Source organism: Centroberyx affinis, unplaced genomic scaffold, assembly GCF_046629955.1.
Source record: "Centroberyx affinis isolate AG114_WGS23_722 - 3 ecotype Tasmania unplaced genomic scaffold, CSIRO-AGI_Caff_v1 ptg000102l_1, whole genome shotgun sequence".
Lineage (NCBI taxonomy): Eukaryota > Metazoa > Chordata > Actinopteri > Beryciformes > Berycidae > Centroberyx > Centroberyx affinis.
Window position 1 is genome coordinate 415,751 of NW_027278804.1, and position 23,564 is coordinate 439,314.

The following is a 23,564-nucleotide window of genomic DNA, read 5'->3' on the forward strand; positions in this document are numbered from 1 at the left end:
GGAGTAGTTCACCACAAAATAAAGGTTCAGTCATTATCTATTCACCCCCATATGAGCTGAAACTCCCCCCCATAGCCCCCATAGTTCCATCGCACTCTTCTCTCAAATTATTGAAGTTAAAGAGGCCATCTTTTCACAGCTAAAAAAAAAAGCATAAAATGTCCATAAAATTTCTTGTGCAGCGTAATCCAAGCATTTTGTAGCCAAACAATGGCACTGTGGCTCCAAAAGTCCAATATTTACCTCATTATTTCCTATAATTTCCTCACTGACAATGCTCTGGTCGTGCGTGCCTGTTGGCACATTGTGGAACAAAGCAGGTCACTGAGGAAAATATAGGAGATATTGAGGTAAATATTGGACTTCTGAGGCTTCCAGTTGGCTTTTGTTGCATGTCACCCCTCCCTCTCCCCTCCTTCCTGACTCTCTCTACTGTACTCTTCCAGTAGAAATACCATAAAAATAATCCATAAAAAATACTGGATTTCTGGGCCCATGATGCAATCATTTGGCTACAGAACACTTGGATTATGCTGCCCAAGCTCTTTGGAGAAATATGAATAATATTTTATGTGGCTTTTTTGGAGCTGTAGAAAGACGAGCTTCAATAGTTCATTGGGAAGGCAGAGATGGAGCTACGGGTGCTAACTTGCTGTATGTTTGATGGTCCCACAAACTTCAATTACAAACAAAATAAAGTTTTGACTGACACGGGGATGAGTAAATAATGACAGAACCTTCCTTTGGGGGTGAAGTATTCCTTGAAGCGATAAAAAGGCTACATCATAGACATGGTTAATTTAGCCATCTCTTTAAACTCTGTACTTAGGTGTGAATAAAAGGAGTTAATGAGATAAGATTTGCTCAAGCAACAAGATTCAGAAACATTTCAGAGCCTAAACCTTAATCCCATGGACACTTGTTCTTGTTGGGATTTTTGGGACTAACCTGCACAGTTCACTGAGCAGTTACAATAGTGCAGAATAGCTTCTTTGAAATAAGTTTTTTTGCCACATTTCCCTTCTGTCTTCCCACTTCAGTCCTAGTACTGTATTTCCAGAGAAAACTATTTTTATAATAACAGTATAATTCCTAGTCAACTGTAGAATTACTTGACCTTTCTAATTGCACTTTCACGAAAAATTTGTTGAATGTTGCAATTAATGAATATTCTTCTATGCGTAGAACATGTCACATGATTATAAAAAAAAACTTTAGGCCTATATGTTTGTGGAGAAGTCAAATGAAATGACTCACATTTCTGAATGATGGTCGTTCCTAACCAAAAGTGACTGCATGGTCAGGAAGTGTCAACAGTGTGGCTGCTCTAATTGAACAGTTGGTTGAGGTTAAGTCCCTTGTGAATGTGTCAGTGTCCACCGCATGCATTCTGTCTGTATCTCACCCGGTCATTGGCAGAAAGTGTTGCTCTTTATACTGGGATTCAGTCTTCGTAGTTTGTACTCTGCTGTGCAGTAGGCTACACTGTCCCGCAATACGACTAGGCTATGTACTTGATCTCAATTTGTTGATTGGTTCTTAAGATAATCAGGCTAAAATTTATCAAAGTAGAAATAGGTATCATGCTAGATATTACTCCTTTTCCTCCATGTTCTTCCTGTAGCTTTGATATATGCTCATTAAGACAGCCACTTCTCTTTTGGTGAATCATACAGACTATGCTGAGTGACACAGAGATTATCAACACAGCCTAACTAGACTGTTTTTGAACAACAGTCTGAACTGAGCTCACTGAGACGGAGAAACACTGTAGATTTGCATGACTACTCTTTGCCTGGAGGAGCTTTTACTCCCTCTGATTATTACCCCATTTGTAATTTATAGTTTGAAAATAATAATGACTAGTCTGATAATTGAGACTTGTGTTTTCAGGCAGCTGTTCTTAAATGTGTTGGCTCAATCTTTATATTCTCCTGAACCAGCATGTCCCTCCATTAGATTGAATGAAAAGCATACAGCCTGGTTTATTGTTGGGAATGACTCAGTCCATCTCTCTCTGCCCGTGAACTTGAATGGAAAATTTTCAAACAATATTAAGGCCCAGAGATGACAGCTGTTGTCGTCATGTGTGCTGAGTAGTCTCCACATATGAACATATGTCTACCAACACATGGCCCAGTGTGCAGTTTATCTAGACCTCTGCTCTGCAGCAGTTGTTTGCTATTATTCCATTTACCACTACACAGGACCTAATGTAATTATGCCTTGTGTTATTTCGGGTGCCAATAATGCCATGGAACCCTCACGTGTATCTTATAGCACCATAGCTCCTGCATCACATCACTAGTTTGTCTGGGAAGCTAAGCAGGTCTGGCTGTAGTTAGTCCTTGGATGGGAGAACACCTGGTGCTGGTAGTGGTGTTGGACAAGGAGGAGTTGCTCTTTCCTCTGGTCTCATGAATGAATAATATCCCCAATGCCCCAGGGCAGAGACAGGGACTCTGTCCTGTGAGTGAGCACCGTCCTTCGGATGAGACGTTAAACCAAGGTCCTGACTCTGTGGTCAATAAAGATCCCATCGGCACTCATCGCAAGAGTAGGGGTGTAACCCCGGTGCCCTGGAAAAATACCAGGCCTTCCTTCCATCATGGCCACCTAATCATCCTAATTGGCTTTTTCAGTCCTCTACTCTCCACTGAGATAGCTGATGTATGGTGAGCGTTCTGGCGCAAACTGGCTAAGTAAGCCAGTACTTTAAGTTGTCAAAAGTTTGGCACAGTGAGTTAACTTTAGGCTGCTCATTTACGCTCATTGAAAGGAATTCTCACTGGCAGCTTCATTACAACATTTTAAACCATGATAAAATAATGATACCGGGAGACAAAAAAGACAAACCTAAGCTCAATGCGCCATTACTTTGACACTGTGACAATTCACTGACAACCAATCTGCTACTGTGAGACTGCTCTGCTCATCAGCAGCCATCTGGATGTTGCAGCACTGAAAATATGGGACAAGGCAGGATTTACCTCATATCGTGTCTACAGAGTTATTTGCTGAGGGTTTGGGAAGATACAGGCTACGACTAACTGCTCACCGACATCTATCCTACCATGACACCAATCTGCTGAGCAACCCCATGTATGTGTACTTGAAAATTCGGTGAAGATATCACCGAAAATACAGGCAGGGGTTACCTCCTGAAGAAGTTTTTGGAACGCTCATCGCTAACTTCTCACTGACATGCAGTGGCCTACTGTGAGACTGCTCCTCCCCACAGGCAGCCATCTGGAAGAGAAGGGGAGCGCGGAGGTATGCAGGGAGAGGAACATCTGGTCTTTTCTCAGTTTCCACTGACAGGACCTGTGATGGATGGGGCATTTACACCCAGCCAGGCCCAGATATGGACCTATACTTTTGGTTTTTATGGGCCTGCAAAATGGTCAGAGTTATTACACGCCTCTGGCTGGATTATTTGGCTGTTGTGTTTAATGATAGCCTCTCATATCCGAGATGGAGTCATACACATGAATCACATCATGATTTCATAATGGATGCACTGATGGGAGAAGGGAGAACATTAGTGATGCTACCACTATGATCCTCGGAGCCTATAGTACTTTCATAACATTACGGATAGCCTAAACCAACTACTATATACTGCGTTGATAATGGATCGCTATGTGTACATTATAGTGCAAGACTATAAACGATATCAAGCTTAGCTGCAGCTCTTATGCTCTTTGTTGCCATTAATCCGCTCTAAAATTGCTGTAGTGACTCTCAATCGTAAATGGGTTTGCTATTTAGTCTTGAAGTGGGAATCTCCAGATAGGACCTGCTACACTATTAGTTTGGACATTATTATCGAGAAGCCATTGAGAACTTGTTATCCAGCTATCTTAGCGTCTTCTGGTCCTTGCAGAACGAAAGTATGTATGGATGAAACAAATTGTTAACAGATGAATTGAGAAGTCCTCTGCTGTGACATCTGGCAAGCACTGATTAAAGCTATACAACTAAAACAAAAAGGCAACAGATCTCACCAGTGCAACATGGAAATATGCGGTATAGACAGAGTTCAGATGTTGGTTATAATAGCTTTGGTTTTAGATTAAGGATTAAGTCTATAGGTCTCACTCTATAGTTCCACTGATGCTTTTTAGCATTTGCTATTACTGTTGAATCTCATTTAACTTGTATGAGGTCTCAAAAATAATTTATGCCTCTAAGCTCATGCAGATCCCTGCTTTTGCAATATATGACCTGGGAATTATCTCTATCCACTGAGCCGACTGCTTACCATGCTCAGTAGCACAACAATCTACATATCTTAACCACCAAACAGTCTTAAGCAGGGATTCTTGACATGAATCCACATTTTGTATGAAAGAATCCATGTGATAAACAGGAGGGATGCAGCTTATTACCTTGGCTAGTACTGCAAAGAATTATTCACTCCCTACCTTTTGCATTATGCTGGATAAATAAATGAAGAGCTTCTTCAGCTACATAGCATTTACTTTTCTGTGACTCTTTTTCTCTTGGTTGTTTCATGTAAAGCCTTATTTTGTGGGACCCAAAGATTTTTAGCTGCTGCCGTACCATGATTTACATTCTTGCAAATCTTGGTGTTAAGATGATATGTCTTGCTCATGCTCCAGCGCCTAGTAATGACTCACTAATTAGAATGACACCGGTGACTCCATATCGTTCAGACACCACACTGGTAATTCCCCTTTTATCTGATTGATGATGTAAATTATACTTCTTAATTATGAGCAAAAAGGCAACACAGTTCAGATTGATGCCCACAAGGCACAGCAAGGCAAAATGTTATACTTTATATTGTGATGCCATTGAGGGGGGCATACATGCATGTGGCTGTGCACTCCCATTACTCCATGCGCATGTCATGAAGCTGATATCCGTCTTGGCTGTGCGGTGACCCGTATAGGTGAGGTGGATCAGGTTAGGCTGCTGGGGTAGAGGAATGTAAGGCTGCCTCAGTGCTGAAGCTCCATGGGGATACAGTATACTATCAGACAGACAAACAGGAGAGAAGCCTCAGGCATATAATGCCTATATACACACACACACACACACACACACACACACACACACACACACACACACACACACACACACACACACACACTGAGATGGTATGAAAGTAGCCCCAGGCACACATGATGTGTGTATACACATTTTCACTCATCTGTACATCTTTGTAATATTTGCATTCTCATGCGAATACACCCACACGTTCTTTTGCATACACGCACAGATTTGCATGCACACTAGTGTATAAAGCATACACTCATAAATAAACTATGCACACTAGCAATACTGAGGCTTACAAACCCAGTTTTATGCATGATCAGGCAACACACACATGCACACACTCTCTCTCTCTCACTCACACACACACACACGCACACAATATTGACACCGAAGGAATTCCAAGCAGCTCCTTAATCCAAGCAAGTGCTGACTGAGGCTTAGATTGGAGGATGGTGGTGGAGGGATGGTGGGAGGGAGCGAGGAAGAAAGGAGAGATGTTGAGATGTGCAGGTGAGAGGGCAAGGGGTTTAAAGTTGGGTGGGGAGAAAGAGGGGAAGGGGGAGCAGTCAAGATCAAGGTCCATGATTTTCCCCGAAAGCAGCTGTGCTTTCCAGGTATGCCATTGTTAAAAAAGGTGACTCCTCTGTTTTGGCCTCTGCTACACTGAGGCCGTTTTGAATAAGCCTCGGCCTGGCATTTGCTGTGTGCAGGCTAAGCATATTTCAGTGTTGTGAACAAACTCAATTCCAGTCACGACTTCTGGCTCTTTTACGCTCCATTCTTGAGTTTCTGCTCCGCAACAAAGACAGCCAGTGGCAACCACAGTGTTCACTAATGACTTTTCGCATGCCTAGTGTCATGGTTACATTAGCACTTTGAAAAGCAGGCTCTCTGTGTTTTTATTGATTGTTGGTAATGTATGTTGCAGAGTATTTATCGACTCCTCCTATTTGTTTGTGCTATTGATTGTTTGGATGTTGTGAATATTGTTGCAACAAATTTCAGATCAATTTGCGAGCATGAAAACCCCTCTCTCTGTCAACCCCCATTTTCATAATTTCTTTGTTTCTGGTCTTGTTTATGTTTTGTCTCCTCTGCAGCAATAGTAGTAATAGCAAGCTAAACCAAACCCACACACAGTTGGACCGTTGATTATCTGTTGTGTGACTCCTGACATCCTCAGTTGCCTTCTGTTGTTTTCCTGTAAATATGACTACAAAGAGCCTTGGCCTCAAAGCAATGACATGGATGTGTGATGTGCAGCTCCACGCTGTGTTGAGTTGTGTAATGAATGTCGTGGACAGTCTGTTTCTAATGTCCTGTCCTCTCCTCTGCTGTCATCCTGTAGGTACGACTATAGAGAGATGCTGTACAACTCCACATTCTGTCTGGTGCCCCGAGGACGACGGCTGGGCTCCTTCCGCTTCTTGGAGGCCTTGCAGGTCAGTGACTCACATGGACGCTCATGCACACACATGCACAAGCACACATATACACACTCAGAATGATGTTCATTATTCAATGGTCTCCTGCGTTCTAATTGATAGGCCTAATGGTTATTAAATCTGAATTAATTAGGGGCGTGATGGTGGCTCAGTTGGCTATGGTGCGTATCACATAACCGCAACGTCCTGGGTTTAAATCCAGCCTGTGACATTTGTTACATGTCATCCATCTCTCCCTCTCCAATATTTCCTGTCACTCTCTACTGTCAACTATCAAATAAAGCAGCCAAAAATTGTGCTATTTTTATAATTAAGAGGCGTTTCTGCTTCTGTTTCCTGAAATTAGAATGGAATTAAGGTATAGGGCTTTTGCAACTTCAGTACTTTATTTGGCCAAAATCAAATTGTGACATTACGGCTATGTGGTGTCTGTGCTGATTCAGTGTCATAGATATTTTTAAGGATGGAATTACTGCAAGATTTTGACTAAATGCCCCAAAAAAATCCTTAAGATTCTGTTGAGAGTACCCTTTCGTTAGTCTTCATAAGTCCAAAGCACCAACATCTTTAGAATACAATAAGGTGGGTTTTGGAAACCTAGGATGGCAAACGAACTTAAATCAAGCTGAGCTAGTCCAAGAAATGTTGTAGTGTGTCAACCCAAAGGCTGTGGTCACCAAACAATAGGGCCATTAATCAGTGTTGGAGAATGGAAAAAGTGATGGACTGAGTTACTCTGAGTAGCTCTCTCAGCCCCCGCCAGTCATTTTGTAATTGTGCAGCCAGTGTTAATACAGCTGCCTCTGACTCAGTGTCTTCCCTGCTGCCTCTGCCATCTTTTCCCTCTTGTCACCCTCAGTCTTCTTCTCTTTTTCTCCATTCCTCTATTCTCCTTTTTCCATTTCTTTCAGTTTTGTCCCTCTTTCTCCACCCTCCTGCCTCCTCTTTTCTTGTCTCTCTCCATCCATCATTTTTTGTGGTCATTCTCTTCTCTTCTCTTCTCTTCGCTTCTCTTCTCTTCTCTTCTCTTCTCTTCTCTTCTCTTCTCTTCTCTTCTCTTCTCTTCTCTTCTCTTCTCTCCCTCGCCTCCCCCCTCATGGTTTGGATCATGCTCATACACATGCTGGGATGTGAAGGATTGATCAAGTGCAGTCACGCCAGTGCTTAAAAAAATGATCATGTTGACTGAATTATTGGTTAATTAATTAGTGCCAATTATAGTTTTTATAAATAATCTGTTTGGTGAATGTGCGTGCGGTTCACAGGAGCTTTATTTGCTTGGAGTGCTTTTGTGGTGTCGGCAGTTTCATCTTGGGAGAACACTTTTGAAAAATTATTTAAAGTGGCTTCATAAAAATGAGTTCTGTCACTATTCACCAAAATTAATTGTATTCTAAAAATTATGTGAGAATATTTTTTTTTAAATTACATTTCATTTAATTTGTTCAGTTTGTTCAAAAATTGACTGTGTTGATTAATGAGAGTTTAGGGCACGGTAGGTGACAGTGGAGGTCTGCAGTAAGATTTTAGAATAATAAATTCCATGTGAGTATATTTTACATTTGATTCAGTGTCATTAATATATCAACTGATAAATATAATCTCTCTCTCTCTCTCTCTCTCATATTGAAAGGAAAACACATCATGAGAATACTATGAATGGGGATTCTCACAATATACCTGCTAATTAAATTAATGTGATCCTGGCATTTGATCAATAATCCTAGATCATCATTTGCAAAATGGAGAAACTTGTTGCCCTTGGACTGTTAATCAGGCCATACCTTGATTCAGTGTTTGCTCAGACAAGTCATGTCCCCCAAAGTATTAGGCTGAGTGGAAGTGCTAGGAATTGCAGTCCCGCTTGTCATTGAAAACCCAAAGGAATAGAATATTAAATCATCAAAATAGCCTACTTCTTTTAGGTGTTGACAGCATCACGAGTGCCACATATAGCCTAGAAACACTGTCATATGTGCCATTATGCAGATAAATGTACAATTCAAAGATCAGCTGATCCAGAGTTTGCCTAAGTCCAAATCACCATAGGACTTGTGTGTGTTGTGTTTATGAAGAACCTGTCATCCAACTTGCAGGACACTCAGTGACTCACTTAAACTGCATTTAGGCACTGTCAGTTAGCATCAGTGTTAACAATGCCTTTCGGCCTTCACACAGTCTGGGCAGCTGTGTGAGTGTGTACGTGTGAGTGTGTATCATCATGTACGTCATGCTTGCAGTTATGTTTTATTTTAGTAAATGCATATATGAGTGCAACAGTAGAATAAGTTTAAAATTCTGTCACCAAAAATTACAAGCAACCACAATCAAAGAGTGCAAATGTTATGGCATTTAGCGTGACCATAGAATGAGTGTGTAAGCGTGCTAGGAGAAGAAACCGAGTAAGAGTTGAGGAGAGAGATGGAAGAGATATTTTTTAGAGCGAGTAGAGAGGGGAATCATTCAGTGTTTCCCAGGGCAGCCAGGAGGTTCTCCTTAAAGAGTTTTCAGTCTGCGATGGAAGATGGGGAGTGACTCTGTTCTGACTGGAATGGGAAGATTGCTGCATCATTGGGGAGCAGGGGTGAGAAGAAAAGGCGAGACCAGGTGGAGCGATGACCAGGTCGGCACAGGGAAGGGAGAGCCGTGCAGGGATCCATGGACACGGCCTTATGCAGGAGAACCAGGGCTTTGAATTCGATACGAACATGGCATGGGAGAGTTTAGGGAAGTCGAAGACGAGGCGGGCTGCAGTGTTCTGCATGAGTCGCAGGGGCTGGAGGGAATGTTTCAGGAGGCCGGCTGGGGAGAGTTGCAGTAGTCCGGACGGGAGATGACTAATGCTTGATCAGAGAGCTGGGCCGAGTCCCTGGTGAGGCGGGGTCGGCTGATTTGACAGATGTTGTAGAGCGCAAACCTGCAGGATCGGGTTGTGCAATGCAGGTCTCGCGTGACAGTCAGTAGGCTAGAGTCACATCAAGACTCTTGGTTATACACTTGTGTTTGTGAAATGTGGGGAGTTCACAGCAATGAGTGTTATTAGTGAGCATTTGCACAAGTGTGTACCGTGTGTGTGTGTAATGTGGTGAGTTGACAGAGTAGTGAGCTCTAGGAGCCTGTGGTAGACTTGATTGCTCTGTGTGAGCAGATCGGCAGTGAAGGCATGGCAGGGTTTCAGCAGATTGCTGCCTTAGCTAATGACACTGAGGAGATTAGACCAGAACTGCTGCAACGCTACGATGCAGGAGAGTGTTTGTGTGTGTGTGAGAGTTTGCGTGAGTGCGTGAGTGTGCGCATGTGTACCCAGGCCAATCAGTGAATGGTACCCAGCTTAACAGATTAGGGCCAGTCACTGCAGGCAGGACACCCTGACAGAGAGGACTGTGGCCAGCCACACTACTTGATGTGCATGCACGCCTACACACACACACACACACACACACACCTGAGCCTCAAGCACAAGCGCGTACGTTAGGGTATACACACAAGTGACCAAATAGATTCACAAGCACATGCACACACACACGAGCATGGATACACACCTGGATGCATTTTTGTTAATCTGTCAGATGCACTGGTTCAGTGTTCAAGTGTGTTTTCAAGTGCATCCTTCTCTCCACTGAAAATAATGAAAAAGAAATCATTTTTATGAAGCTGCACAGCCTAGTCAGTGTGACAGTTAGTCATCAGCGTACTGCAGTAGTTCTTTAGTTAATGGAAATATGTTGGAGGATGGGCTTACCCCTATTGGTTGAATGGCCTGATTTGATTACTTGGGAAAAGGTCCTTATACAGGGACAGCATGAGTTTGCCAGCATAACCCATTCAGTCACATGTTTTAATGTTTCTCTTTTCAGTCTGTCCTCATTTTATTGCCTGTATGAAAAACAAATTATACTGCGTGAGTGACGCCTGCTTGTTTACTTTAAAAAAAAAAATGCTTGAAGATGAAGGTCACAGGGGATGCACCGGCAAACAGATGGTGCTCTTATCCAGGGGCTCCACGCCACTGATTTAACACATTTAATTATTTCTTGTAGCTGTCTGTAATTAGTATTATTGACTGTCTTTAGCCTCGCTGATACCACAGAGGAGACTTCCTTAAATGCTTTGTCTCTTCATTAACCAACCGTCATTTGTGTATTTTTGTATTTGTTTATGTGCGTTTGTGTGTGTGTCTTTGTCCTTGTGTGTGCCTCTGTGTGTGTGTGTGTGTGTGCGTCCCTCTTACAGGCAGCATGTGTACCAGTGATGCTGAGTAATGGCTGGGAGTTGCCCTTCTCGGAGATCATCAACTGGAATACTGCAGCTGTGATTGGGGATGAAAGGCTGCTACTGCAGGTAGGAATTTCATACAAACCTGGAGTTGGATTTGTTTGCAGAATGTACAGACAGTGTTCACATATATGATATTGTGGACAACTTTGCTACATTGCCTTATATTTCAAGACAGAAGACTTAAAGGAAACATCCAAACTAAAATGCAGTTAACCTGTGTAATCCCTATGGCCTCACTAGATAGTTCAGTCTTTGTGAACATGGACAACTGTCTCCTAAAGCTAGAGATATGACAGCCAAGACTGGCTTGATGCTGTCGTTAAGAGACAAATCTTGCAGTCGTTCGATGGACAGTGAATGGCAGACCGACTTTGTGGATAAAATGACAGTATCCAGGGTAATTCTACAAGAATACGTGTTTCTATTTCTGTTTCTGTTCTATCTGGGGTAAATATATGAACTCTTGTTCACCTCTGTCCCAGATCCCCTCCACAGTGCGCTCCATCCACCAGGATAAGATCCTGTCCCTCAGACAGCAGACCCAGCTCCTCTGGGACGCCTACTTCAACTCTGTGGAGAGGATAGTACTAACCACACTGGAGGTACAGACAAACACAGACACACACACACACACACACACACACATTCAAGTATGCATACATGCAGACACCCACATAAGCATAAATATGCACACATGACATAAATCCAATAATTTATGACTTCATTCCTTTGAAATCACTCCATCGTCTTTGTACTGACTAGCATACAAGTGCAGACTCTGTAGTTGTTGTCGTGATAACCGCAATGAAACCACAGCAGACTAGATTGAAAACTGAGAGGGAAGCTATAAAGTGTTAAACACCGCTGTAATGTTTGTGGGGCTGTCATTTTTTTTTTTTCTTTTGCTGTGGCTTGGCTATCAATCATGTCAGCGGTTTGTTCCTGTCAGAGTCCATTTATCTGTATTCTGCGCGGTGAGTACCAGCCTATCATATTGCTCTTCGGCTAAAGTTACACACAGGCGAAGATGAGAGAGGGGAGCGATGTAGAGGGAGAAACAAAAAGATAAGGGGGGGGGGCAGAGAAAGAGAGAGGATGTGTAAGGTTAGCTGTAATTCTTGGCAAGCCGGATTCTTCACTGTATTCCATCTCATGCCAAGAAGTTGGATGGGCATAGGTGCATCCCAAAATTCACCAGCCACGTTCACTATTTTACATTGATTTTTAGGATAGCATACAACCTCCAAATTATGGCTGGTTGCCTACCAGAGTGGCAGGCGGAGTGGATAAACTTACCAGCCACAGCTAAAATATACCATCATTTTGCTGGTAGCTGGTGTTCATTTTGTCGGTTGAATGTTTGAATGTAATTTCACAGGCAGATAATGGAAAGGCCATTAATACGGACGAAGTATGAAGTACATTTTCTGCAGCCTGTAGTAAAAGTATTGCTGATTTTCAATCGGGCTACTCTTAAGCATTATTACATTTAGTGCTACTGACTACAGTTCACACCATTAGTCCCTATCCCTAGATAGTGTTACATAGGCTGGTCCCAGGAAAGAGGAAGTCAGGGCGCCGGAAGGCAGGGCTGGGGTTTCGCTCTCAACAGGGTAAAGTTACACCCCCAAGGAGCTGATCTTCGATCTGTTTACTCTCTCAATATCTTAACCTTGTTCTAAGAGAACGAAGAGTAGAAGACTGATTAGAGATTAGTGTTTTGGCTTCAACTTTACGTCATTAGCGAGCAACCATTAGCAAGGAATTCTAGATATCTCACTGTGGGCAAAGTAAAGTTACAATCCCAAGGTTTTTTCTCCCAATATCTTGAAATCCATGCTTAGGGCTGACTTTACTCTGTAGCTACCCTATAGCTAGTGATGCTTTATGACAACACTAACTATTGTTATTACTTACTTACTGTGTAAATTTAGGTCAGACTTATGAAACGACTAGGGCTAACTTAATCCTGGTTTACACAAAAATTGATTTGCAGTCAGTGTTCATTTCCATTCTGAGTTACTGCAATACAGTGATTTAATTATGCAGAATGTACATCACAGAAAAACAGATAATGGAACAATTAAAATGAAAACAATTAGGTTACACGTTGTTAAGGCGTCTGATGCTCATGAGTATGGTGGCATTGCTTAACTGATTAGTTAGATCCTTGATTTATCAGTGACTGTTCATTCTGCTTCCGAAGCAGCCGGTCAATCCTTCCTCCCTTGTTTGGAGGGAAAAGTCGTGCTCAGTCTGGTGAGTCATCATGTCTCTGATGAGTCAAACAGCGGCCTGCTCATGCAGTGACTGCAGTTCATGGAGCTACAACAAATGTGCCATTGTGATTTCTGGTTATTTTCTGTTCCCTTTTTCTTTTTTTTAACTCTATCCTTGGCTGCCTGCTGTTTCTTCCTGAAGCCCATCAATAGCACAATAGCACCTATCAGCAGGTTATACAGGTCAACCAGGTCTGCAGTAGGGAGCCCAAGTGCAGCTGCTTTGGGGGATTTTTCACCATCAAATTGTTTGTCCAAGTGGAAACCCAAGTTTCTGTCCATACCTATCTAGTGGAGCACTTTTTTAAATCCACCTATTCTTCTGACTTATTTCTAAGAAGCATGTTGCTCACTCTGTCTTGTTCCTCTAGTTCCCTTAATTCCCTTTCCATTTAGATGTAATTTTCAAGATCACACAGCTTATGTATACTAGTTTGTGAATTCATCTAAGGCAGTCAGACTGATGGATCAGGACAGATGTTTACAGTCTACCAAGCAACTGGCATCGAAACTAGTGAGTAGAAGCTGTTAACTTGGTGTGTACTGAGGCAAGGTCATCAAAAAAAAACTTCAACAACCAGTTGGGCTGCTGGTTTTCTTCTTGGAGTTCAACCTCAAGAGATCTTGCTTCATCTGTTTCAGCTGTCATCACCTACACTGACAGTCTTAAGGGAAAACTGTGGGTGGTGTGGGCCAAAAAAAATCCTTGATTAACTCCTCTGCTATACTGTCCGGCTGAGTCACTGCTGCTGTAGTCCCACCACTTGTAGATACGTCTTCTTTGCTTGATAGATCAGTGTATGCAATGTCTCTGGCTTGCTTCCATTTCAGCTTTCCTACATTTGACAAAGGTTTTCTGCTGCCTTTTCATAGCCAACAAGAGTTGTTCCGTCATTCGTGGTTAATCCTGGGGTCTGAAGTTATTTTCCTTTACACGGACGCACGTACATTCACGGCCAACCAAAATAAAAGCTAATGGTTTTGAATTTAGGTTAACAGACTTTGTTAGGAGTCTTGTTTTTCAGCTCATAAAGCTTGTAAGCAGCCATAGTATTTGCCTCAGATTGGATGCAGACTTGCCTCGCACGATAAGACTCTCAGGGATTTGAATACACAACACCTAACACCTAACACCTACCATAGCCACAGGCCATTGGCATTGTAAATTTTCATGTGTGATTTTTGTCTCCTTTTCACAATTTGGTAAAAAGTGTAAATGTTTGCACATTCTACTTACCAAAACGTCATGTTAGCATCGTTAACATAAAATAACAGGCTAAAATTCAAAATGTAAGTGACGTGAATTGAATTGCGAAGTCAATTTGCTGCCCTTGAAGTTATCTTATATGAGAACACACTGGGGACCTGTCAGCTTAATGCAAATCTCATTACACCCAGTCATTCGTAGCCTGCACTGCACTTGTTTACTTAAAGTGACTCTCATTGTTTAATTTGTCAATTTGAGATGTGTCAGAGGATCCTTTGTCTGTGCTGGGTTTCCCAAAAGCATAATAGCACATTGTCGCAATTGTAGAAATCATCTTTGTTTAATTATAAGAGAATTGATATAGAGAATTTCAGTGCAAAGCTGCTTTTGGAAAACAGAACAACTGCTGACATCTGACATTCTGATATCCCATTGCAGTAAGTGTAGCGCAATGAGATATCATAATCTGGGCTCTGGTTTCCCAAAAGCATCTAGGCAGTCTGTGATCCCTTTGTTCAATTGAATTACATTGGAACAAGGTGTGCTGAGAGCAATTGATTGGTACTTACTGTTTGAAATCGATTTTTTTTTACCACTTTACAGAAAACACTACTCCTGACAGAAAATGAATCCTCTCCTCTCCTCTCCTCTCCTCTCCTCTCTGTGCAGATCATCCAGGACCGGGTACTGCAGCACACCTCAAGGAGTAACCTCATGTGGAACAGTCTGCCTGGAGGTCTGTTCACCCTGCCTCAGTACTCCACATACCTGGGAGACTTCCCCTTCTACTACGCCAAGCTGGGTCAGTGGATTCTGCACACACACACACACACACACACACACACACAGACTAATATGTATGCACTTGCACGTATACACACACACACATAGAATCCTACGCTCTCATGCACACACATACAACTGAACCGTTTTTCCATGTCAGAAGTGAATGCTTATAAAAAAACACATTAATGACACACTCCGTGGTAAGGTTTGATAACCTATGATTTTCATTCATGACACAACACTGGCACAGCTGGTCTGTGGCAGCTCTTCAGTGCTAGCAAGTCTAACGTGAATCACTGTGACATTGCCACGAGGTATTCACTTCATCTTTATTTATTCATAATTTGGCAAGGAGAAGCGTGCCAATTAGTTCTGCCATGTTGCCATGTTGTATGTGTGCTTGGTTAATTGGCCAGATATGTGACTTGTTGTTGACATCGGGACTTTGTTGACTAGCGCCTTTTCTTCAACAAGCCTAATTAGACCTGAGCAGTTATACGCCAAGCAGCACACAGCTTGAAGTAAACAAGCACACACCAAGAGACGCACAGCTATCAAAGAGGTGCTTCTTATGCATGACTAGAATTGGTCTTCTAATTATGCTTTGGCTTAAAATCCAACCAAGCAGTTGTCATAGAAATTGTGGCAGTACAGAGAACTGACACTAGTAACACAACTGTACTGATGGTCGCTCGATAGAGTTTTATATATTGTATGATTTTGATGTTCCACCTATGTCATTCTGTCAATCTTCCCTATTTCATGTTTGATTGATCATAATATTCTGGGTGTTAGAAACAGATATACACATCCAAATGTCTTGGCCAAAGAAAAGACTACCTTGATTAAAGAAAAATAGAAAAATACCTGCTTACTGGAATAATTCTAGCTTTTTAATATCTCAGTTTATAGAACATAACTGTACCTTAGACTGTTCTGCCACTATACTGTCAAACCTTAAGTGTTTTCTGGACAAATTAATGAGGTGCAATTCCAGGTACTAAATGTATTTCGTGAGTGAAGTTGATTCAGCAGGTCTCCCACATACTTGGCAAATTTATTTTGTTGATTCTGATTGTCACTGTTGGTGTTTCCTGGCTGTTTTCCAGGTATCAAGCCATACCCCAAGTTCACGGCAATCATTCATGTGGTGACCCCATTGGTCTCCCAGTCCCAGCCAATCATCAAGCTGCTTGTGGCTGTGGCCAAATCCCAGTACTGTGCTCAGGTAATTCAGAACACTCAAATACTGCTGTTAGTGCAGTCACCTTGTTGCTGCCAGTGTGTCTGATGTGTAACGTAAGCATGAAACTGGGTCTCCACGTGACGCTGTGCTGCAGTGGTTCTCATTCGTTTCAGCAAAGCCCCCCCTTTACCATGGACAATTCTTTACCCACTATTTTGACATTTTGCAAATACCGACAATATGAATTAATTATGTGTGGATTTAGGACTGTAAGGCTAGCCTGAAGTTGTCAGCACTGTTTTTTAATATAAATATATATATATATATATGTTGTGTAGCTGTCATGTAGTGGTAGGTGGTGCGTCAGTTCTGAAAATAGATCTGCTGCAGCAGGAAGATGTGGTTGTTTGGCTTCCACACAAATAAGTAAAGTAAAAAAATAGGGCTCTGAATAGAAATGAGGCTTTATTGTGGGTTTTGATCTATACATATATTGACTGTGTTCAGAATGACTGCTAAGCTTTACTTATTTTCCCTCTGTGCAGGTGATAGTTCTGTGGAACTGTGACAAGCCTCTCCCTGCCAAGCACCGCTGGCCTGCCACCTCAGTCCCTGTCATTGTTATAGAGGGGGAGAGCAAGGTAAAAGGCTTAGAATACTAATGATTTCATTTTCTCCCATCAGGCGATTTTACCACAGCTGTTTTGCATCCTGCCGTGGAAGCCTTCAGTTTAGTTCAACTGGAGATGCAAAATGGTATTATTGAGTAACCCATAGTGTCTTACCAAGTGGTTAAAGTGGTCACAGTGTATGGTGTTTTCTACTATTGCTAGCCCAGTGCACATCCAGCTCTGGCTCTTGCTCTTCCTTTCTGTCCAAACTGGCAACATCAAATGCTGCTATGTTTAAGCTTCTGGTCCATTTTAAATGATTGGAGTCCAGTCACAACAGCTGTTGTAATTTACTATGTACTATGTTTAATTTTGCCTGGCTCCTGGTAGGAAAAATAGGATGTGGATAAAACTTTTTTGTCTTCATGCGAACCCACAACCCTCCCAGTTTTGAATGACTGAGTGTAATCATGCTGTGGTACAACATAGTTATCCTCTTAGGGAGGCCACAACCAACCCAGAAGTAAGTCATGTAGTATTGGATACTCAAAATCTATTGTCTTGAAGAGGATGAGCAAGATAAGAGTCTCACAATGTCTAGAAACAGCAGCCAAACCTATATTTAATGGATGTGACTAATGCACACATCAGAGATGCACGTACCGATGAGGCATAGTAATTTCTGAATTGAACACATGTTGAGCTCTCAAAATGGCTCACAAGATTACGGCTGTCAGGGATAGAAACCCACACAGTATATTTGGAATGGAATAGGCATTTAGATAAGTATTCACATTTTGCTAAAATTGCAGAAAGCCTTACAAGCACTTTTTATACAGAGCTATTTGCATAGATACACACGGAGGGGCGGGGGCTGCGGGGCTAATGAGGGGAAACACACTCCACTGCTTGTAGATTTCCATCCCTATATTTAGATCTTCAGTGAAAAAGAGTGTATTTTTGCAAGCCTGTCATGGTGTTCGTTATGTTGACATAAATGCTTGGCTGTCTCCGCTTTTAACATACTGTAAACTGGCAAGAAGGAATGACTTTGTAACACTAACAGGCATGAAGAGAGACTGGTAGTAATGCTCACTGGGGAGCTGTACTTCACAAGCGCTAGAATAATTTGCTCCTTTTTGCAGAGAGCTCCCAACCTCTAATGTTTTGGTTAAGTATCTGTGTTTTGCATCTCACCCCAGGTGATGAGCAGTCGATTCCTGCCCTATGACACCATCCCCACTGACGCTGTACTCAGTCTGGATGAAGACACCGTGCTCTCCACCACAGAGGTAAGACAACCAGAAAACTACGGCAAACAATTAGGACTATTGTTAATCAAGAGTACATGTTGCGCAAATTAGTTAGCTTTTGTATGTATTTGTAGCTTATGTATTTATTTGACACCGTTATTTTCTGCTCCTGGTTTCTTGCCCTCATCTCTTCCCTCCCTCTTTCTGTCTCTCTATCTCCGTCTCTCTCTTTCTCGTTCTCTCTCATCTTGGTCCAGGTGGACTTTGCCTTCACAGTGTGGCAGAGTTTCCCAGACCGGATTGTTGGTTACCCGGCCCGCAGCCACTTCTGGGACAGCAACAAGGAGCGCTGGGGCTACACATCCAAATGGACCAACGACTACTCCATGGTTCTGACTGGGGCTGCCATCTACCACAGGTACTCTGCTGACATTCTGCTCTCTTCTCTGCTGTTCTATTCTACTCAATATTAACACAACACACTCCTGACCTTCTCTCTCTGCCCATCTCTTCCTCTCCTAGATACTACCACTACTTGTACACTACCTACCTTCCAGCCAGTCTGAAGACCATGGTAGACCAGATGTCAAACTGCGAGGACATCCTGATGAACTTCCTGGTGTCCTCAGTCACCAAGCTGCCACCCATTAAGGTCACCCAGAAGAAACAATACAAAGAGACCATGATGGGGCAGGTGAGGCTGTCGTTGGCGTTTGGCGTAATTAAACACTAGAGCTTTTTATGCTGCCGAATGCTGTGTTAGAGAGAAGACCTGGATCAAAATATAGTGTGACTGTGGAACATTAACAGAATCACATGGGTCTATGAATTGAGTTCATGTGGTGAGTGAAACACCTACTGAAGGATGCAGCATATCAAGTTCAAACAAATTCAACAGCTAGACTGTCCCATTTTGGGAGAAGTGTAGGGAAACTATTCAAAACTTTGAGCAAAAACGACTCCCATACAGTCTTAACTTCTAGTCAAGGAAAAACACTTTATTAGATGTAACACTTAATTAGCAATATCCAATTTTTCTCTTTTTGCAAATCCTCCAGTACCTTCGCTTTTAAACATACCAACTCCTCATTCTGAACTCTAGAAGCACACATAATTTATTTTCCACAAGGACACTCAAAATTGAGGAGTCTAATAAGGCCCATGCCTTTCCTGATTGTAGTAAGGGCCGATGGCTTCTAGACACACACCACCTCTGCCCAGTAGTGTTGACTGCTGGGGGGAGGGGGGGGGGCGAATAGAAAACATCAGTGATTTGTAAATCGAAATTGAAATTTGTTTTCTTGCAGTGCGCCTTCAATAAATAACTCATGAATAATCACAATAGGCTCTGAAAGGTCAGAATAATTGGCGATGCATTATTCATTTTCTTTGTCTCTTTCTTCCTTGCACTGGCTCTGTTTCTCTCTCCCACTCTACCTCCCTCCACCCGTCTTCTTTCTGTCTTCTGCCCCCTTCCCCCCCTCTATTCCCATCTCCTTCGCCATCTCTCTTCCCTTTCCTCCCACTCCGCTAATCATTTCCTCTCTTTTCCTATCCCTCCCTCCCCCAAGACTTCCCGGGCGTCTCGCTGGGCCGACCCGGACCACTTCGCCCAGCGTCAGACCTGCATGAACAAGTTCGCCAGCTGGTTTGGCAGCATGCCCCTGGTCCACTCCCAGATGAGGCTGGACCCGGTCCTCTTCAAGGATCAGGTGTCCATACTGCGGAAGAAGTACAGGGACATCGAGAGGCTATAACCCCCCTGAGCCCCCCCCGCTCTCTGGACAAAAATCGGACACCGAGCGAGGGGGGCGGACAACGCAGAGAGATAACGCAGAAGCCTCTCCATGATGGCGCGGGCGGACGAGCGGAGCGAAGTGAACGGGACGGGGTACAGGGGGGAAAGGAGGAAAAGAAAGTAGGACAGAAGATACGTGGAGGACGCCACGTCTGCTGTCTCTGCGTCCTCCGTTCTTCCTCCATTTCTCCTTTCCTCCCTCTCGCTAATGTGCAGTGGCGGGGGTCAGCTGTTGGGGTCCGGTGTGACCTTGATAAACTAGGCTGTATTTGGCTGCTGCAGGCGCACAGCTCCCACTGTGTGTGCCATGACCACCGCACACCAGCAGAGACCTGAGGACTATAAACTGATGGACTCTGGCATAGCTGAAGTGGTGAAAGTCACGGAGTTGGATACAGCAGCTTGCTGTTTTAACATTTTAACAGTGGTAAACTGCTCCCAACTCGCACCTATTGAAAAAGTGTCTGTTCTGTTCACTATGCACAGGTTCAAGAGAGATTTTGCTGCCAGAATATTATTGATAATTATGACGATGAAGAGGATAACACTATTTTGGATGCGTTTTAGCTATTTTTTTATACAATGAATGAACGGCCAGCACTACTCTCTCTGTACTGTCTTAATTAAACCCAGTGGCAGGGCGGGTGAAGAGAGGAATGACAAACCCCCTCAGCCACAGAACTGAGTTAGGATCGATGATCTGATATTCACAGTGCCTCAAGTTTATCTAACGGCGTCGGGATCTGCGAGTCCCGAAACAGACTGGGTGTGAACGAGCACCTTGATCTTGCTGCTTCCCATTTGTTTTTTTTCCTCCATGATTTGCGATTTTCTTTATAATGGGTGAAATTATGGATGTTCTGGTAAATTCTTCAGATGAGCATTAACTGTTGTGTTTTCCCACTGAAGTACGATGAAACTATTTTGTGTCAAATGAACAAGCAAACTTGTCTGTCATTATCTGCCGTTCTGAACAAAAGAAATGTTTGTTTGTTTTTTTTTATCCAAAAGCAGTCCAGAATGCACCATGATAAGCAGCACTCATATATTTGCCGCTCTGATAAATCCCCCCTGAAAGCATCAGCTCACATCAAGATTCCACTCAGTTTGTTTTGTTGGGATAGATATTATCCACAGAAACTCGGCAAACTCTGTGGATGAAGCCGCCGATCGTTCACACTTTTCATTTTTAGCAACAAACCTGCATCATGTCTTCAGATGTGTTGTTTTTTTTTTTCTTTTTTGGAAAGGATGTGTATGACAAGCTTGAACCGGTACTTGAATGCGTGCTAATCCGGGGGAAGGCTAGAGGATCATATGAGTTGCCTTGTTTAACAGAGGCTGAGCTTGTCAGTCGAGCCAACCGACAGTCTGTTTTGAAACACAAGTCTACTTGGAACCGAGGGAAGGGATCATCAGGATGTTTTGGGGGGCTTGGCTAGCAAGGGATATCCGGTTATCACCTCCATGCATTAGATCCCATTCTAATTTCGGCCAGTGACTGCAGCTTTTGGCAGTAGCCCAAGCTGACAAGTGTGAGACACGGGCTAGTAATATTTCCATCCAGGGGCAGAAGAAAATGTCGTGGGAGACGGTGACATCACAACCAGTCAGAATTGGCAGCATAGCACAGTACTGTATTTTGCCCACTTGGTTTGAGCTAATATGACCAGATGGCATCTGTGATACAGTAGAGCCTCAGTTATCTGAACTTCTGACATCTGAACTGACTGCTGACCTGGACAGACACAAGGAAGGAAGTATGCAGCAAGGAAACGGTGCTATTTTAGGTGATTTTGCACCATTTTTGGTATTTCTTTGTCATTACATGCAGTTAGAAGCCTTTCAACTTCAAAATAGACTGTAGTGGGCATTTGTGGAATTCCAAATTTCAATCTGATATTAACAGCCGTTCATCTCTGAGGGATTCAGATGAGCGAGGCTCCACTGTCCTTAGTTATAAGGGTCGCATTGGAACAGCAAAATGTGAAAACTTTGAAGAGAACTATGTTCCATTAATTCAACATTTCTAATAGATTGTTTTCATGACATTTTTCTTCATCAGAGTTTTCAACACAAATGTGAGCCTCATATCTCACATGCTGCAAATCAGTGCATTCGCTGCCATGGTGCGCTGAAGACTGAAATGATTTGCTAAGCGAGAAGTCTCCTCAACATTCAAGCTCCGTTTTCCTTCGGCCTTGATATGTCATATCAGGTTTTCTGGTTTTTCTGTGATTTGGTTGAACTGGAATGTGCACCTGTGTTTTGAAATCATCCAGTTTTTGTTCATCATAACTGCCGATGAAGTTTCCCTATAAAGCCAGCAACATTTCTCTAGAAATCTAACCGCTCCTGCTCTGCCTCTTCCTTTGGTAGCGTTGGCTTTTGTTTTCGTTGTTATTGTTTTCGGTAAGCTGCCCTGCACCTTTCACCCCGAGTTGTGCCAATAGATCATTTACGGTTCGGTTTTAGTATTTTTTTCTTTTTCATCCCCGATATGAGGAACGCTATGCATTCCCATATTTATTCGGTTCATTAGGATAAAAGTAATATTTCCTACCTATATGTGGGAGAGTGTGTATGAGAGAGAGACTGTCTGACAACAGAACAGAGGAGGGAGCTGCATGGTAGTGTGCCATCAGCTTGACAACAAATAAACAATCCTAGTATTACTAACAACACAGGGCTATCAAGACAACGGAGTACGGTCGCAAAAACAGAATCACATTTCAGAAATGATCCTGGTGCAATATGCGAGAGATGACATTTTCTCTATCTTTTTCTCTTCTCTCCCCCCTTGGTGTTGTTTCGTGGGGGGGGGATATATTAATGATATTAATGTGCCTTCAGAAGAAAGACACTTATGTTTTTTTTTCCCATCTGCCTTGTGCAAGAAACAGGTCCCTGTTTTCATTTTATAGTAGGTTCTTTTTGTTTTCTTTATCAATGTCCAGTAACACATAATGGCTCCCTAGATGACATTGTTTAACACTGGAATGCTACTAAGACTTATCACCACACATCTGATACTGACATTCCTGCCTTTTCTGTTGTAGGAACATTTTGAAGGTCTTGTTAAGCTTACACACACACACACACACACACTGTCTTGTGTTACTATAATTGCGAGGACCCAAAAGTCCTCACTTCCAGGTTCTCACAAGTATAGTAATATAATACAAGTACACACTCAACACATACACATACACACACACACACACAGTATTTATCAGACAGGATTCTGCCTTGACTTAATCTCTGCCTGCTTCCTTCACTCTCTTCTGTAACTGCAGACCTAATTTTATAGAGATAAAGATGGAAAGATAGAGGAAAAATCACCATTTTGTAAAACAGTTTTATAAAAAAAGACAAATAAAACATATTTGATATAATTTGACTGTGTCTTTTGGTGTTTTTGGTTGAACCAATTATAGGGCATTGCTCAAACCCATTGTTGTTCTTTTTTCTTTCTTGCAGAAAAAGATTTAACTAAGTTTCCCAAAGGTTTTTATAGGCGCTTCGTCTTTCAAACAGGTTTTGAATCAGACTCCTAGTCGTCAAAGTGTGGAACACTGATATGACAACTGGCTGCAGAGACTGACCGTTATTTGAACTCGACACTTCAAATCTTAGCAGGGGAAGACATCCTCGGCTGGATACACATTTCATCCCTCTTCCTCTCTGACCCGCCGC

The 23,564-nt window shown here is 42.6% G+C and overlaps 1 protein-coding gene across 1 annotated transcript in view; it reads left to right on the top strand.

Annotated features, from left to right (window-relative positions):
* The window catches only part of LOC139647801 (exostosin-1a-like), a 49,487-nt gene extending 26,241 nt beyond the window's left edge, over positions 1-23,246 (top strand). Inside the window, exons 2-11 of the mRNA XM_071523774.1 lie at positions 6,374-6,467; positions 10,704-10,811; positions 11,231-11,350; positions 14,904-15,036; positions 16,130-16,248; positions 16,752-16,847; positions 18,020-18,109; positions 18,328-18,488; positions 18,593-18,764; positions 19,642-23,246. Of these exons, the coding sequence (XP_071379875.1) occupies positions 6,374-6,467; positions 10,704-10,811; positions 11,231-11,350; positions 14,904-15,036; positions 16,130-16,248; positions 16,752-16,847; positions 18,020-18,109; positions 18,328-18,488; positions 18,593-18,764; positions 19,642-19,827 (1,279 nt within the window). The 3' untranslated portion in view covers positions 19,828-23,246. The remainder of the gene's footprint in view (positions 1-6,373; positions 6,468-10,703; positions 10,812-11,230; positions 11,351-14,903; positions 15,037-16,129; positions 16,249-16,751; positions 16,848-18,019; positions 18,110-18,327; positions 18,489-18,592; positions 18,765-19,641) is intronic.
* Positions 23,247-23,564: the final 318 nt, after the last annotated feature.